The sequence below is a fragment of the Girardinichthys multiradiatus genome, chromosome 10, assembly GCF_021462225.1.
Source record: "Girardinichthys multiradiatus isolate DD_20200921_A chromosome 10, DD_fGirMul_XY1, whole genome shotgun sequence".
Lineage (NCBI taxonomy): Eukaryota > Metazoa > Chordata > Actinopteri > Cyprinodontiformes > Goodeidae > Girardinichthys > Girardinichthys multiradiatus.
The window spans coordinates 29,148,272-29,165,301 of record NC_061803.1 but is presented as its reverse complement, the minus strand read 5'-3'; the positions used below and the strand labels follow the sequence as shown (position 1 = coordinate 29,165,301).

The window sequence follows — 17,030 nt, the reverse complement described above, 5'->3', positions numbered from 1 at the left end:
GTTTCCACCAGAACTGTCCGTCAGGAGCTCCACAGGGTCAATATATACGGCCGGGCTGCTATAGCCAAACCTTTGGTCACTCATGCCAATGCCAAACGTCGGTTTCAATGGTGCAAGGAGCGCAAATCTTGGGCTGTGGACAATGTGAAACATGTATTGTTCTCTGATGAGTCCACCTTTACTGTTTTCCCCACATCCGGGAGAGTTACGGTGTGGAGAAGCCCCAAAGAAGCGTACCACCCAGACTGTTGCATGCCCAGAGTGAAGCATGGGGGTGGATCAGTGATGGTTTGGGCTGCCATATCATGGCATTCCCTTGGCCCAATACTTGTGCTAGATGGGCGCGTCACTGCCAAGGACTACCAAACCATTCTTGAGGACCATGTGCATCCAATGGTTCAAACATTGTATCCTGAAGGCAGTGCCGTGTATCAGGATGACAATGCACCAATACACACAGCAAGACTGGTGAAAGATTGGTTTGATGAACATGAAAGTGAAGTTGAACATCTCCCATGGCCTGCACAGTCACCAGATCTAAATATTATTGAGCCACTTTGGGGTGTTTTGGAGGAGCGAGTCAGGAAATGTTTTCCTCCACCAGTATCATGTAGTGACCTGGCCACTATCGTACAAGAAGAATGGCTTAAAATCCCTCTGACCACTGTGCAGGACTTGTATATGTCATTCCCAAGACGAATTGACACTGTATTGGCCGCAAAAGGAGGCCCTACACCATACTAATAAATTATTGTGGTCTAAAACCAGGTGTTTCAGTTTCATTGTCCAACCCCTGTATATGCTAAGTTGTTCATACTTTGACCAATCCACATCTGATCATGCTTGTTAGGTTGAAGAACTGAAGATGCAACTTCACAAGAGGAAACGATGCTATGGAGCAACTGAGGACATTGTCCCTCCTCCATCTCACACCTCAATGCTCCACCAGCAGCATGCCACAACTATGATGGGCCCACATTGTCTAGGGGTAACAATCAAGCAAGAGCCTATGTCCTTGTCCTCTAGCTGCCCCCTGTCCTCTTCTAAGCAGCTTAAGAGCCCTCCTGGTAGCTGCATGGAGGATATGGGGTGCTGCAACAACCCCATACCAAATATGGGTGGCCCTAGTGGGCCACAATGCATGGACACAGACCCTTCCTCTGCCAGCCCTTCCACCATGTCAGCCTTTTTGAGCCCGCAATGTTCCCCGCAAGATTCTCCCATCGGAAAACCCACCTGCAGTTCCCAGCCTTCATCTCCTAATAGCCCCTACCTGTTGTCTCCTCTGCTGGGAAGAGACAGCTGTGGACACCCCCAGGGACAAAGCAGAGGTCACAATATGCAGGTATGAGGGTATGCATGGAAGAGGCTCAATTTTAATCTTCTTTACAAGGTAAAATAGATCAACTAACTTCAATAATAGTTTAAGGATCAAAAAGGCAACTCTATTAAAGTAATGGTAAAGTAAGTAAATATTTAACATACAGGTTTTTGAAATTAGAAATTTAAAAACAGGACCAATAGAAACTGAAGCTTTAACAGTGAAGCTGCAAGGAATAGAAGTATATAAACGTGGAACAGTTTAATTATCTAGGACCAACCATTACCATTGGGACAGGGTATAGATGTCTTCATCTTCAGTCTTTAAGGTGGCTAAGTATACTTCCTTCCATTTTTTGCACAAAATCATTCTCAGATAATGAGGTTTCACCTCCTTAGTTTCCCCTGTTTTGTGCTCCTTTCAGAATGAGCTGTTTCAGGGCTCTGTCACTTTTACGCAAATTAGCTGTGTATGACAGCACTTTGTACACGTGAAAAAAAAATGAAACTTATAAGACACAACAATAAGTCCTTACGTTTCTGTCATCTGCAGATATGCCACAAACAAGAGGGACTGAAATTTTCTTCAGTCAAAGTCTTTCTGCAAATCCTGACGTGTACTGATGTGAGATCACAAAGTAGTCTGTGGTGAAGTGATTTGCACAAACTAGTACTGTCTTCGGCAATGTGACTGGAATGTTGCCCTCAAAAATAAAATAAACGCATAAATCTCTGTTATCCGACAGCAGGAGAATGTGCATGGACACATGTGGGTCTTTGCAGTCAACAACAGAACATCTGCCTTTGAGGGTAGCCATTGTAAAGCACATGTAAGGTAAAACCAGCCGGTGAGGCATTATCCTGTACTGAAAATCAAGTGGGTGGAGCTCCGCTTCAGATGCTAGTCAGGGGCGGGACTCAGGTAATGTTGCTAGATGCCAATGTAATTGTGACGTCACAATTGCACAATTTTTGAAACGGTGTGTTTTCTAGAAGAAAATAAACAAAACATTCATTTATACCCAAAAAGACTACTGAATCTTTTTGGGTTTTTTTGCGTTTGGACTGTAGAAGCATTAGAGACCCAAATGGAAATATAAAAACGATCAGAAAGTTAATTTTGCAAAATAGGTCTCCTTTAAGAGCCACTGCCCTGCAACTTTCAGATGCTTCACTGTTCCAACATATATAAATGAAAGAAATGGCACATTACTACTGCCTCAGCACAGCATTATATAACCTCTAAATAAATCTCTAAATAAATTCTAGTGCTGCCTGCTCAGACGCTTTTCTTCTAAGCTCCCTGCTTGCTTGCATTCCTTTACTGCTAACTTTTTATCTCTTAGCCAAAATTACGGAAATATTGGACTAAAACTACTTCTAACCGGTGACTCCCAAGGATTATTATTTTTATTTTTATTTAGTTTTTTTCTAAAGGACTTTGATGTTTTTATAATCAAACTCGAAAGAAGGACAAGTTGACGCCAGCTAATCAGCACAAAATGCCTCCCTTCACCACAGAGGACTTCGACAAACCTTTACAGAAATTGGCTGTTTTGGAGATGAAAATCCATCAACTAGAAGTGAATGTGGAGGTGAATATGGGGTACAGCGATGATTCAACTCTGCCTGTGATCCCAAACAGTGACAGCTAGCTTAACGACTCAGCCGGCAATCAGAACCATGAGAATAAACCTACCGGCAGACCCCCCTGGCATGTTTTAGACGCATGCCAGAAAAATCAAGGTGGACGACTCACTGGAAGATCTCAGCAATTAAATAAATTAGAATGGCCAGAATTACAGAGAAATGCCCCCGTTTCCCCTGGGAAAAGAAGACTTTGACAGTGAGCTGCTGTCACAACAACTGATAGGAGTGAGACAGCTGGAAATAATGGAATTCCCCTCCAAAACAGATTTGCTCCACTACAGAATGAAAACCAGGAAAATTATCCATCTTCTGAGATCAATAAAAGGTTTGAGAACAACCTTCACTCTAAACAGTCTTCTCCTAAGCTGCCAGAGAAAAAGCGCCCCACCGGACAAAGAACCCTAATAGTGGGCAACACAGCTGTGGATGGGATTAAAAACTTCTGCAACAAGAAAAACACAGAAGTTATGATAGGTATGAGTAACGTGGTCTCTGATATCTCAGAGAATATTCTTGCAATCACAGAAAAGCGCCCATGTCTAGAAAACCTTATTATACACTGTGGAGCCATGGATGACGTGGCTAAGAAAAAATCAGAAGGACTGAAGGAGGATTTCACTCGTCTGCTGAATATTGTTGGAGGTCTCAATATCAAGGTGTTTCTCAGCGGACCCTTTGCACCGATTTTCTGTGGAGATGAGATTTTTTCCAGACTTCTGATGATTAATAAGTGGTTGAAAAAACATGTGCTACCACACCTGTGAACTTCATCGACAAATTTAATATTTTTTGGGAAAAAAGACAACTCTTCAAGCAAGATGGTTTCTGTTTGAACAAGCCGGGAGCCAGACGTCTCACTTCTAATCTCTTATATTCAGTAAATAATCCACCAGCAGCTTCGACCTTCAGCAGAGAACATGGAGTATCAACAACAATGATAACGCTGCCTCCAACAGCTCCAGCAGAAACAATCAGCCAGTTGGCTGAGAAAGAGAGGTCATCACAAAAGGTCTCCCCGTCGAAATCCACAGGAGAAGTGGACCCCCCATTATACCCCCATCCCCCCAAACCCAGACCCAGACCGACACCCCCGGTAAACCCCCCTCACCCCAGACCCCGACCCAGACTGCACAGAACTCTCCCATCTCCCCACTGAGCCCGCTTTTTGCTTTACTGGATTCTGATAACATGAAAGGAGCTCTTAAAATCGGGACCCAAATGGCTCTGACATCTTCTCCATTCAACACCCCCGTGGCCGAGGCCCAGCTACTAAACCAACATCTTCCAAATGCTGCAGACCTCCACCACCTCCTAATCTATCTCCTCCTAATCAGGACCTTCAAGTCACTTCTCTGTGATACAGTCTGGGCCCCACTGGTAACTCTATCAGAAATGAGCATGTCCAGGAAAGACTTGGGCCCCTAATAGGAGATAGCTGTAAAATATCTGTGCTTATACAGAAAGAACAAAGCCAAAAGGATAAGAGACAGTAATAAACAATCAAACAAAGCCATAAACTGTCAGGTACAACCACACACAGAGTTAATATCAACAACTAAGTCATATAAACTGCTGTTATTGAACATTAGATCTCTGTCAGGAAAATCATTTTTAATCAATGACTTCATTACTGACCACGATCTTGATATGTTTTTAACAGATATATGGTTACATGAATTTAATGAAGCTCCCATTCTGATAGAGGCGACGCCTCCGAACTACAATTTTCTTTGTGAGAGCAGACAGCAAAGAAAAGATGGAGGGATGGCCACTTTGTTTAAAGATTTATTAGAGTGTAAAAAAGTATTTCTGGGCAAATTTGACTCTTAGGAATATTTGGCTCTCCAGGTAAAGAGCCCGATCCGAACCATGTTCTTGAATACTTACAGGCCTCCTAAGTCCAAAACGGCAGATTTTAATAAGCTTTTATCTGTGATATGTGTTGATTATGACTGTTTAATTATTGTGGGAGACTTCAACATTCACTTGGACAATCCTGAAGACAGAAGTGCAATAGATCTATGTGACACTCTTAGAAAGTTTGGTTTGGCTCAACATGTTAAACAGCAAACGCACAAACAGGGACATATTTTGGACTTGATCATCACTAAGGGTCTAAACATTTCCAAGGTGTCTGTAACTGATGTTGCCCTATCTGACCACATTTCTGTTAGTTTTTGAAAGCATCATCTGCAATGACTCAGTTTGCCAAAGATACATGATAAGAAAACGCATCTTTAAGGACGGTGCTGCTGAAACCTTTAACCAGATTTACTCTTCTACCTCCACTTTGCCCTGTAACACTGTAGATGAGCTGGTAGATAACTTTCATTCTAAAATCTCGGACATCATTGATTCAATTGCTCCAATTAAAGTAAAAGACATTTCTGGGAAAAAAAATGTTTCTGTGGAGAAGTGCTCCACCAGTCAGAAGTGAAAAAAAGGAGTGTCGAAAAGCTGAACGCAGGTGGCGAAAGAGTGGACTCCAGGTTCACTATATGATCTATAAAGAGAGGCTATACAGATATAACCTACAATTGAAAAATGCGAGAGAATCTTTCTTTCTGAGATCATCAGCAAAAACATTACCAATGCTCGTGCATTATTTACCACGGTCGACAGGTTAACAAACCCTCCTGTAACTGTAGCATCTGAACTCCACTCTACCAGGGCCTGCAATGAATTTGCTAACTTTTTCACTGGAAAAACCCAAAAGATCAGAGGGGCAGTCAGCACATCCACATCAACTCCAGTACCAAAGTTGTCTCCAACTAGAACTGATTTTGACAAAATTTCCCAATTTCACCAAATAAACTACAAAAACTTAGAAGAAATCGTACAGCAACTAAGCTATTCTTCCTGCTGTCTCGATGTTTTACCCACAGCTTTCCTTAAGAAAGCTTTGCCCGTAGTAACATCTGATTGAACACAAATAATAAACTCGTCCCTTTTGTCAGGTGTTTTCCCCCAGGCCCTGAAAACAGCAATTATCAAACCTCTATTGAAAAAGAGCAACTTGGACAAGCTGCTACAACAAAACTACAGGCCTACATCAAACCTCCCCTTCATCAGTAAGATTATTGAAAAAGCTGTGTTTCAGCAGTTAAACAACTTCCTAACAACGACCAACCGCTTTGATGTCTTCCAGTCAGGCTTCCTGCTCACCACAGTACAGAGACTGCTCTTGTCAAGGTGTTCAATGACATCCGTATAAATGCAGACCGTGGAAGAACCACAGTGCTGGTATTATTGGACCTTAGTGCAGCATTCAACACTGTTAATCACTCCATTTTATTAGAGCACCTGGAAAACTGGCTCGGCCTTTCTGGTACAGCACTCAATTGGTTTAAATCCTACTTGAAGGACGGGGACTTTTTTGTGTCAGTAGGTAACTTTACATCAGAGACCACAACAATCACATGTGGCGTTCCCCAAGGTTCCTTCTTAGGGACCCTCCTATTCAATATCTACATGCTCCCCCTAACTCAGATTTTAATAAACAACAACGTAAGTTATCATAACTATGCAGACAGCACACAGCTATATGTTACGATGTCACCAGGTGACTATGAACCCATTCAAGCGCTGGGTAAATGCTTAGAAGAAATCAATGCATGGATGGGCCAAAATTTTCTTCAGCTGAATCAAAACAAAACTGAAGTAATAATCTTTGGACCAAAGGAAGAGCGTTTAAAAGTTAGCCCACAGCTTCAGTTAACACAGCTAGAAACCACCAGTCAGGCTCGAAACCTGGGTGTAGTGATGGACTCAGACCTGAACCTTCAGAGGCACATAAAGACAGTAACAAGGTCGGCCTTCTATCACCTGAAGAACATCTCCAGGATTGAAGGACTAATGTCTCAGCAGGACCTTGAAAAACTAGTTCATGCGATCATCTTTAGTAGAATTTATTACTGCAACGGTGTCTTCACAGGTCTGCCAAAAAAGTCGATCAGACAGCTGCAGTTGATCCAGAATGCTGCTGCCCGCGTCCTCCCTAGAACTAAGAAAGTAGAGCACATCACCCCAGTTCTAAAGTCCCTACACTGGCTCCCTATAGCTCAGAGAATAGACTTTAAAATACTTCTGTTAGTCTACAAATCACTGAATGGCTCAGCACCAAAATCCATTACAGACTTGTTGTCAGTGTATCAACCACCCAGACCTCTCAGGTCTTCTGGCTCAAATCTACTCTGCATACCCAGAACCAGAACCAAACATGGAGAAGCAGCTTTTAGTTCTTATGCTCCACTAATCTGGAATGAACTCCCAGAAAACTGTAAAACGCCGAAACCCTAATTTGCTTTAAATCAAGATTAAAAACCTATTTGTTTAGAGTGGCCTTTGACTGTGCCACCTAAACATTATTAGTTACGTTTTCAGTCCAATTTTCCTTTCATTTTCTTATCCATCATTCTATTCTTATTTATTTATTTTTTAATTACCTGTATTGTTTGATTTTCTGTATCATTGTAATGTTTTTCCGTATGTACAGCGCCTTGTGTGCCTTGTTGCTGAAAAGCGCTATATAAATAAACTTGACTTGACTTCAAAGGTCACCTTATTAGGCAAAAGAGGTCATCTATGTCATCTAATATGAAGGGTCAAAGTGAAAAAAATTTAACTTGAAATGAATTGAAGGTATGAAATACTGGACATGGTCAAACTGAGCGCCGTAAAAACCAACATGTGATTAATTTCACTTCTGTGAAAATTAGAATCCATGAATTTGGAGGTCATTAAAATGATTACATGGTAAATATTAATGTTATAAATATTAAGGTTATCAAAATCTAACGTTCCGTTTTCATTTTAGCACCTCCATTTTTACCACTTTAGTCGTATCATTCATCGCGTCCACAGTGTAATTTTTGTTACTTCCGGTAGATCGGAATACGACAGCAGCCCCGACGCGACAGCAGACTTTGTAGTCTGTATCCCACAATTGCCCATAATTCACTGCGAGTTGAATTGGATTGGTCGAGCTCGAGTAGCAATGGCAGACGATGGTGTCACAAATTGTGAATAAAAATGTAAATAATACACTTTCTGTGACCCCAAATAAACTTTTACTATGTTTTTAGGTGAGAATGTCGGTTCGTTGAACTCAAATATCTACTCGGTTCTTAAGATTGCACTTAATTTTAAAAAAAGAGGTTCGGCGTTTCTCGGTGCCAGGTCACTCTGGCAGTTGTCAGCTGACCGACCACTGTTCCCTCCCTCTTCCTTAGAAGGCGCCTGATTCCTGTCTCATCGTGTTAAAGAGAGCCTGAGGTGGAGAGTCTAGAGAATCAACCTGGGCGCTCTTTGCTTATGACTCCCCCCGAATCACCCCGTGATCAACAATATCCCTGCTGAACTATTGAAAAGGCATGCGAATGGCAAAGGACTACTACCGATTCTAATTTTCATAGAGGCAAAATTAATCAGATGTTGGTTTTTACCATGTTCAGTATTTCACACCTTCAATTAATTTCAAGTTAATTTTTGTTATTTTGATCCTTCATAATCTAATCTCAGTATGCTCAGTATAATCCAGCTGCAATTTATTCGAGTTTCGTTTGAGAACATTACGCAACAAACGCCATCATAAGGACCAAGAAACACATCAGACAGGTTAGGTGGAGAGTTATGGAGAAGTTTAAAGCACAAGAGAGTTATAAAAAATAGCTTTTAAGTTTTAAACATCCCACAGAGAACTGAAAAACTTCGCCGGGAGAGCATTAATCAGAGAAGCAGCCAGTAAACTCAGGATAACTCTGGAGGAGCTGCAGTGTTCCTCAGTTCAGGAGGGAGAATTTACTAAGTTGACAATCATTACTTTTGCACTTCACAAATCTGGTTCTTATGGAAGAAAATTATTGATGAAAGAGAGCCATAAGCAGTCCAGCCTGCAGCTTGCAAAGGCTTCTTTGGTTAAATGAGACCAACACTTTTCGACCTACATGCAAAATGCTGTGTGTGGTTAAAAACTAACAGGGTTGTGTTAGCATCAAGCTGTGGCAATGATCAAGCTGATGGGAAGATGAATGGAGCTAAATACAGGACAATCCTTGAAGAAAATATGTTAGAAACTGCAAAAGAGTTGTGATTCAGGTGACTGTTGACCTTCCAGCAGGACAAATACTCAACATACAGCTAGAGCTACAATGAAATGGCTTAGATCAAAGCACATTCATGTATCACCATGGCCCAGTGAAAGTCCAGGAAATGTTATGTCATAATCTGTGGCAAGACTTGGATATTGATATTCACAGACCCTCTGCATTTGATTCGAATTAAACCGAGCAAGTTTGCAAAAAAACAATGTGCAAACACTTTAGTCTCTCAATTTGTAAAGCTGGTTGAGACATATCCCAAAATCAGCCAATGGACGACTGTGGAATTGTGTTGAAAGGTGCTTCTACAAAAAAGGTTACACTGGAGCTAAGAAAAGTACAATAGATCTCTATCTGTAAAACATTTTAAAAACCATGTTTAATTTTCCTTTCCCTTCATAATTATGTGATTCCCCCCCAGAATTAATGGACGTTTGCTGTTGAAACATGACAAAAGCCCCATTTCCATCGAAGGTCCCAGGATTTGTTTTACCCAGGTATTAGGAATCCTGGGGAATTCTTTAGGTTCTTTTTCCATTGCTTAGAGACCCCATTTATTTAAATCAGCCTAATGATGCATGGGAAAGTTGTGAAGAAAACTAAATACACCTTCATTCCTGCAGATGCAATTACTCTTTTACTCTTTTTAAAATACTATTAGCTTGTTTTTGTTTTAACTGATAAATAATAGATGATGAGTAGCTTTAGCATTATACAGTTGATTATTTCCTCCCATTATTCCTTAGGCTGTACTGGATCCATAAACAGGAACGGTTTAAATCATTATTTTACATTTAGTTTTTTACAGCCTGCATTTGGTCAGAGTTGTTGCTTTACAACTGCATAATTAATTTACTTTAACTACTAAACACAGATTAACATACTTATATTTATTTTATTATCATCAGGTAAAGTCATATCAGATAACTACAGAACATGTTTTTAGAAAGGATTTTATTTATTAGAATAAGAAAAAGCTGATAATCAGTCCAGAAATACAGGGAATTGATACGTTGACTGTCTAATCATAAGAAAATATGTATGTAAAGTAAAAGATGCATAGGCAGTAGAGCAGACAATGGCGGAACATGAAAATGATCACTTATCTTCTGGGAGACTTACCTTACCTTAGCACCCAGACTGATCTGTAAGCGGAGCTCCGCTGCTCCGTAAACTCCAAAACAAACATTTCAAAGTAGGCTCATTCTGGATGAATTGACTGCACAGGTTAGGTTTTAAAACTGCTTTTTATGGCAAATTAATGGTATAAATATGATTTATATCTATACTAGCCTACACCATTACTGCAGCTGCTGGTGCCTGACCTCGCTGCACACAACCTTCAAAAATCATGGGGAAAGTTGAAAAGACCATCTACAAAGTAGGACCATTTACCCATGAAAAGTAAAACCCCAGGAAATTGAAATTTGGTTAAATTTGTATCGATAATACGACCTAGGCTTTCCACAAGCAATGGAAAAGGGGTTAAAATGAATAAAGTGCTGTGAATATTTTTACATAGCATTAAGAAATTTTACAGACTGGTTGTTTTCCTTTATGTGACTCTTCTATGTGTTCTGAATATTTGTGATTGATCTGTTGATTAACATTACGTCCTACCTCCTGCAGGTGCAGCAGAGGAGCGGCAGCCAGCAGTTAAACTGCTCTTACCCTTCAGACCAAAGAAGCCTTCAGGCTGTATTTTCCAGCTCAGCTGACTGTGGTCTTAACCACAGCAGCCCTATTAAGGCCGAGAGTCAGAATATGCAACCAAAGGTAAATGTGCTGTAAAGGTTCTAAATATTTGTCCTGTTGTAACATTAGTCAGGTAGTGTTATCTAAGTGAGTCCCCCCCCCCTCCATGCAGTTTCATCCTCTTCTCTGTTCATTTCTGACCTGTCTGAATTGTCCCTCGTGTCATATCTGTTGTATGTTATCACACTCTTTTGCACAGGTAAACCTTAACCAGGTAAAACACTAATTAATCTTTAAATAACAATTGTGATGAGGTTACTTAAACATGGAACCCAAATTCTTCTTCAACTCTAATTTCGTAAGCTCCCCTACCACATGCTAACGACACTTTTCACTTATTTCTCATATAGATGTCAGCATTGCCTTCTTCCCGGCATGTTGGCCAAAAGTGCCAGGTCTCCCCCCCTGCCGTCAGTAGCTCAGATTCAGATGCATCTGACTTAAGACAGCCCCCATGCTATGAGGATGCAGTCAAGCAGGTAAACTTAATTCTGTGCTAGAATTTAGTAGAGTTTGCTGGCCAGGGATTTCATTTGACCTTTTGTGATTCCAGTTCCAATTTTCTTCTATCTTCTTGTTTTTGTGTCTCATACGTCCATCACCTGTGTCTCACCTGTTTGTCCCAATAATTGCTTTTATCACTGCATGAACTCTCAACCTTTCTGCCAAGTCTAAAATAGTCCTTTACTAAAGTTTGAGTCGGCCAGGTTGTCAGGATTTGTGCTAAAATCCTGAACATTTTTGTGTACATTTTCTTTAGTTGTATTTTATCAAGAGATAGTGAAGAAATGAAAGAAAATCAGCTGATTGTCCTAACTTGCCTACTTAAAGTTTATGATTTCATTTAATAGACCAACACAAAGTAGTGCATAAATGTGAAATGGAGGTAAACTGATTTGTGTTTTTCAAATATTTTACAAAGAAGTGTGGAATGCATTTGTATTTAGCCACCACAGTCAATATTTTGTACAACTGCTTTTCGCCACTGTTACAGCTGCAAGTCTTATGGGATATTTCTCTACCAGCTTTGCACAGCTAGACAATGACATTTTTGCCAGTTTTACTTTGCAAAATACCTCAAGCATGAGGTATTTCAATAATTTATTAATTGGATGTAGGTCAGGACTTTGGGCCATTCTTACACATAAATTTGCTGTTAGCTAAACATTGTAGCTTTAGCTGTAGTCTTGTGTTTTGTAGTGTTACCCAGTTGGAGCCTTTGCAGCCTCTAATAGGTTTTCTTCCTGGGTGGCCCTGTATTTAGGTCCCTCCAACTTCCCATTAACTCTGACTAGCTGTTCTATCCACATTGAAGAAAAGCAGCTCCTCGGCATGATGCTGCCAACACCATAGGATAGAAAAAAGAAGTTTAATTCAATTCAGTTTATTTATATAGCACCAATTCACAACACATGTCGTCTCAAGGCACTTCACAAAAGTCAGGTACATACATTCCACTTAATCGTAACCATTGAACAGTGCAGTCAAATTCAGTTATTTATTCAAATTGGATAAAAAGTTTTTCTGTCTAAGGAAACCCAGCAGATTGCATTGAGTCAGAGATTTGCAGCATTCACTCCTCCTGGATGAGCATGTAGAGACAGTGTACAGTCCCTGGCGTTGACTTTGCAGCAATCCCTCATACTGAGCATGCATGTAGCGACAGTGGAGAGGAAAAACTCCCTTTTAACAGGAAGAAACCTCCAGCAGAACCAGGCTCAGTGTGAGCGGCCATCTGCCACGACCGACTGGGGGTTTGAGAGAACAGAGCAGAGACACAAAAAGAACACAGAAGCACTGATCCAGGAGTACTTTCTATGGGAAGGAAAAGTAAATGTTAATGGATGTAGCTCCTTTATTTGTTTCACCTAGAAAGAATGAACAGATAAACTCTGAGCCAGTTTTCAAGGTTAGAGTCTGAAAGAGAGCACAGAGTTAGTCACAGTAAAAGCTCAGTCAGTTGCAATGTCTAGGAGAGAGAAAGGGTTAAACACTGAAAGACAGGGCCATGTGGGTCATCGGTAGAGGGTGAGCATTAAGTTGTTGCCAGCAGAAGCTCGGACGATGCCCCTCTCAGGTAAACACAGAGTCAGGCCAGGTGTAGCTTCTAGGAAGAGAAAAGAGAGAACAAAGTTAAAAGAATGAAATAACAGCTAATAATGCAAAATTGGAGAGTAGCAGGAGAATGTAGCGAAGAGTGTGAAAGTGGTCACCATGTCCTCCAGCAGCCTAAGCCTATAGCAGCATAACTACAGAGATAGCTCAGGATAACCTAAGCCACTCTAACTATAAGCTTTATCAAAAAGGAAAGTTTTAAGCCTAGCCTTAAAAGTAGACAGGGTGTCTGCTTCACGGACCAAAACCGGGAGCTGGTTCCACAGGAGAGGAGCCTGATAACTAAAGGATCTGCCTCCCATTCTACTTCTAGAGACTCTAGGAACCACCAGTAAACCTGCAGTCTGAGAACGAAGTGCTCAGTTAGGAACATATGGAGCAATCAGATCTCTGATGTATGATGGAGCTAGATCATTAAGGGCTTTACATGTGAGAAGGAGAATTTTAAATTCTATTCTTGATTTAACAGGGAGCCAATGAAGGGAAGCTAAAATAGGAGAAATATGATCTATCTTTTTAATTTTCATCAGAACTCTTGCTGCAGCATTTTGAATCAGCTGAAGGCTTTTAACTGCATTTTGTGGACATCCTGATAGTAAAGAATTACAATAGTCCAGCCTTGAAGTAACAAATGCATGGACTAGTTTTTCAGCGTCACTCCTGGACAAGATATTTCTAATTTTGGCAATGTTCCGAAGATGAAAGAAGGAAACCCTAGAAACCTGTATAATATGGGATTTAAATGACATGTCCTGGTCAAAAATAACACCAAGGTTTTTTACTTTATTATCAGAGGTCAATTTAATGCCATCCAAGTTAAGTGATTAACCATGCAGTTTCTTTTTTAAAGACTCTGGTCCAAAGACGACAACTTCTGTCTTGTCTGAATTTAGAAGCAAAAAATTTAAAGTCATCCAAGTTTTTATATCTTCAAGACATGCTTGTAGTCTATCTAACTGGTTGGGCTCATCAGGATTTATGGATTAGTAAAGCTGAGTATCATCAGCGTAACAGTGAAAATGTATCCTATGCTGCCTGATTATATATGATTCCAATAGGTCAAATTTAGTAAAGAGAATTGGCCCAAGTACTGAGCCCTGTGGTACTCCACAATTAACCCTGGAGTTTAAAGATGATTTATCATTTACATGAACAAACTGGAATCTGTCAGACAGATAAGATTTAAACCAGCCTAGCGCTGTTCCCCTGATTCCTACAGCATATTCCAGCCTTTTTAAGAGAATATTATGATCGACTGTATCAAATGCAGCACTGAGATCTAACAGAACCAGAACAGACACAAGTCCATTATCTGAGGCCATAAGAATATCATTAGTGACTTTCAGCAGAGCGGTTTCAGTGCTATGATGAGATCTGAAGCCTGACTGAAACTCTTCAAACAGGTCATTGCTGTATAAATGCTCACACATTTGAGCACATTTAGCAAGTGAACATTCCATTCAATTATGGCAAAAGTGTGATGATGTTCATGAGTCAGTAAAACTGGAAATGTGACAAAGCTGCACAAGGACCCAGTCTATCTTGCCATCAGCTCGCAGGATGGTGATGGAGGTTAAGAAAAATCTCCATCTCAAGATCCTCCGTACTCAATAACACTGGTTGAATGCTATCTATATGCCAACAGGTTGGTTGATACCATGCCGGAAAAAAAACAAATGTACAAAAGTAATATAATGGAACTTTAAGTGGAACCATATGCATTGGTCAGTCGAGACTACGCTTTAGGGTAAGAGCATAGAATAAAGGATTAACATGTAGAAAAGCACTGCATCCCCATTGTTAAGTACAGTGGGGGATATGTGAGGCTGAGGGGCGATTTCTCTTCCAATCACCCTGGAAATCTTGTTAGAGTGTATGCCATGCTGAGCTGAAATTTTTAACAAAATGTTGGTGAACTTTGCCAGTAAACTAAAAGTTTGTGATCATTGGGTTTTTCAACAGGATTATGAACTGAACAAGAGCCATTACATTTTGAGGTTTTACATAAACTTGGAGCATTGCATTTGCTCAATGTTAAAGTCATTTTGAGACAATTTACCCAGTAGACCATTGGCTACCAGTAGCATGCTTCACAAAGTGGCATTGTTTAATGCCAGCATTTCCAGAGGAAACTTTCAGAGCCAGCTTCTGAGATTTCTATAATTTACTTTGTCTCGTATTAAGGTCCAAGTTACAAGCATTATCGTGCTTCCCATATGCAAGATTAAGGGACTTCTGGAGATCTCAATGTGAAATTCTTGAATGTAGTCATATTACATTTTAGTGATTTGGACAGTTTATTAACATGTTTCTCTACTGCACTTACAGCAACAGACCCGCAGTCAGCAGATGGATGAACTGTTGGATGTGCTCATCGAAAGTGGAGGTAAGCAGAATATGTTTATTAGCTTTTAGAAAGTGTAGTTGCCCCCAAAATCACTCTGAGTAAAAACGTCTTGTAACGTCTGATGTAAAACATCACCAGACAAAAAAATCTTACAATTAATCCGAGTTTTATCGGAAATGTTGGCATCCACTTCCTTGAAATGTTAAGACACTCCATCCTCTTCTTTCTCCTTAAGAGATGCCAGCTAACGCAAGAGAAGAGAGGGAGAAGTCCTCTGTAACACAAGTTGTGCCTCACATTACTGTGTCCCCAGGGTGTCCCGGCCTACTCATCCCAAGGTTCCACTGGCACTACGAGCACCTGTCCCCTAACCAGCTCCCCCACGACCATGCAGCCAATCACGCCGCCGAGAGCCACCTGCAGACTCTGCTAGGCAGTCCTATTGGACGGGGAGGGGAGATGGCTCTTCTTAAAATGGCTGCCGAGGACAGAGTCCAGGAAGACGAAGGGAACAGAGATGCCGAAGAGTACGGCAGCCTCCACAGCCACCACTGCCGCCCTCAACATTCCCAACAGGACAAACTTCAGACCAACAGAGATCGGTTAGACCCGCCTGTGTCACCTGTTAGCAGCAAGGTCTTTGCTGTCCCTGAGGTTCAGGGTATGGTCAGCATGGCCTACAGTGAGACGCCATGGGAAACAATGGAGTGGCTAGACCTAACGCCTCCCAGCTCTGCTACTGCCTTCAGCGCCTCTCAGCCCAGTGCGCCCAGCATCTTTAACACAGAATTCTTGGATGTGACAGACATTAACTTGAACTCTGCCATGGACCTTCAACTCGAGCACTGGTGAAAGCAATAGTGCCGACAACAATACCAAAGAAGTATCGAATTCTTCCCTTACTGGCTTCAGTCCAAGTGTGAGAAGTCACTCTTTGCTGTCATACAGTGAATATTATTTTATATAGTCATCTAAAGTGAGACGACCCAGTCAGATGTCGTCCAGTGAAATTTTATCTTTAATCTTAACTTTAATGAACTTATTTTCCACCAATGTTGTCGTAACCAAAAAACCAGGTGCTTTTTAATACAATCTGTGTCCCTTTTAGACATTGATGCGCACAACTTTCATGGAGTTGAGGACTAACCGTGGACACATGTAGGAGTTTCTGTATGCACCATCAGTGTTACACCACGCAGACTTGAACACGGAATGTTCCAATCACTGCATACCTACCTATGTTTGTGTTACTGGAAAAAAGGAAGAAAATTCCAAAAATAAACCAACGAACAGATCTGGATTTCTAATTAGCGGCCAACTTGTAAATATAAACCTTTTAAAAAATTGTAACATCTGCATGTTGTTGTCAGTGGTGTGGGAGAGACTACAAACTGTTTAATATGACAGTTTCATCACTTGATGTAAATATGATATAAAAAACACTCACGGAGCACCTCTTGCTTAATACACATTTGTCACAGTTTGCTTGAGCTTTGACTATAGGAATGGTTGTTGTTCTCTTTTTATACAACTATCTACAGTATCTGACACATTTATGTACAGGAAGACAGAAAGAGAAAGCGATGTCTGAGAAATCTTTGGTCTAATTTTAAACCAGCAGACAAACTGTGCCTTATTTGCAAAACATTTTATAAATACAAAGACGCACATACATACGTGTGTGTGTGTGTGTGTGTGTGTATACACACACATACATATGGTGTGTGTGTACAAACCCAATTCAA

At 40.8% G+C, this 17,030-nt stretch overlaps 1 protein-coding gene across 7 annotated transcripts in view; it reads left to right on the top strand.

Moving 5' to 3' along the window:
- The window catches only part of myocd (myocardin), a 179,662-nt gene extending 162,887 nt beyond the window's left edge, over positions 1-16,775 (top strand). For 4 of the 7 annotated variants that reach the window (XM_047376057.1, XM_047376058.1, XM_047376062.1 and 1 more), the window contains 5 exons: positions 851-1,345; positions 10,698-10,844; positions 11,174-11,302; positions 15,267-15,324; positions 15,521-16,775. In XM_047376057.1, coding sequence (XP_047232013.1) covers positions 851-1,345; positions 10,698-10,844; positions 11,174-11,302; positions 15,267-15,324; positions 15,521-16,137 — 1,446 coding nt within the window. In that variant the 3' untranslated portion in view covers positions 16,138-16,775. The remainder of the gene's footprint in view (positions 1-850; positions 1,346-10,697; positions 10,845-11,173; positions 11,303-15,266; positions 15,325-15,520) is intronic. The other 3 variants (XM_047376059.1, XM_047376061.1, XM_047376063.1) reach the window with 3 other exon arrangements.
- The last annotated feature ends 255 nt before the right edge of the window (positions 16,776-17,030 follow it).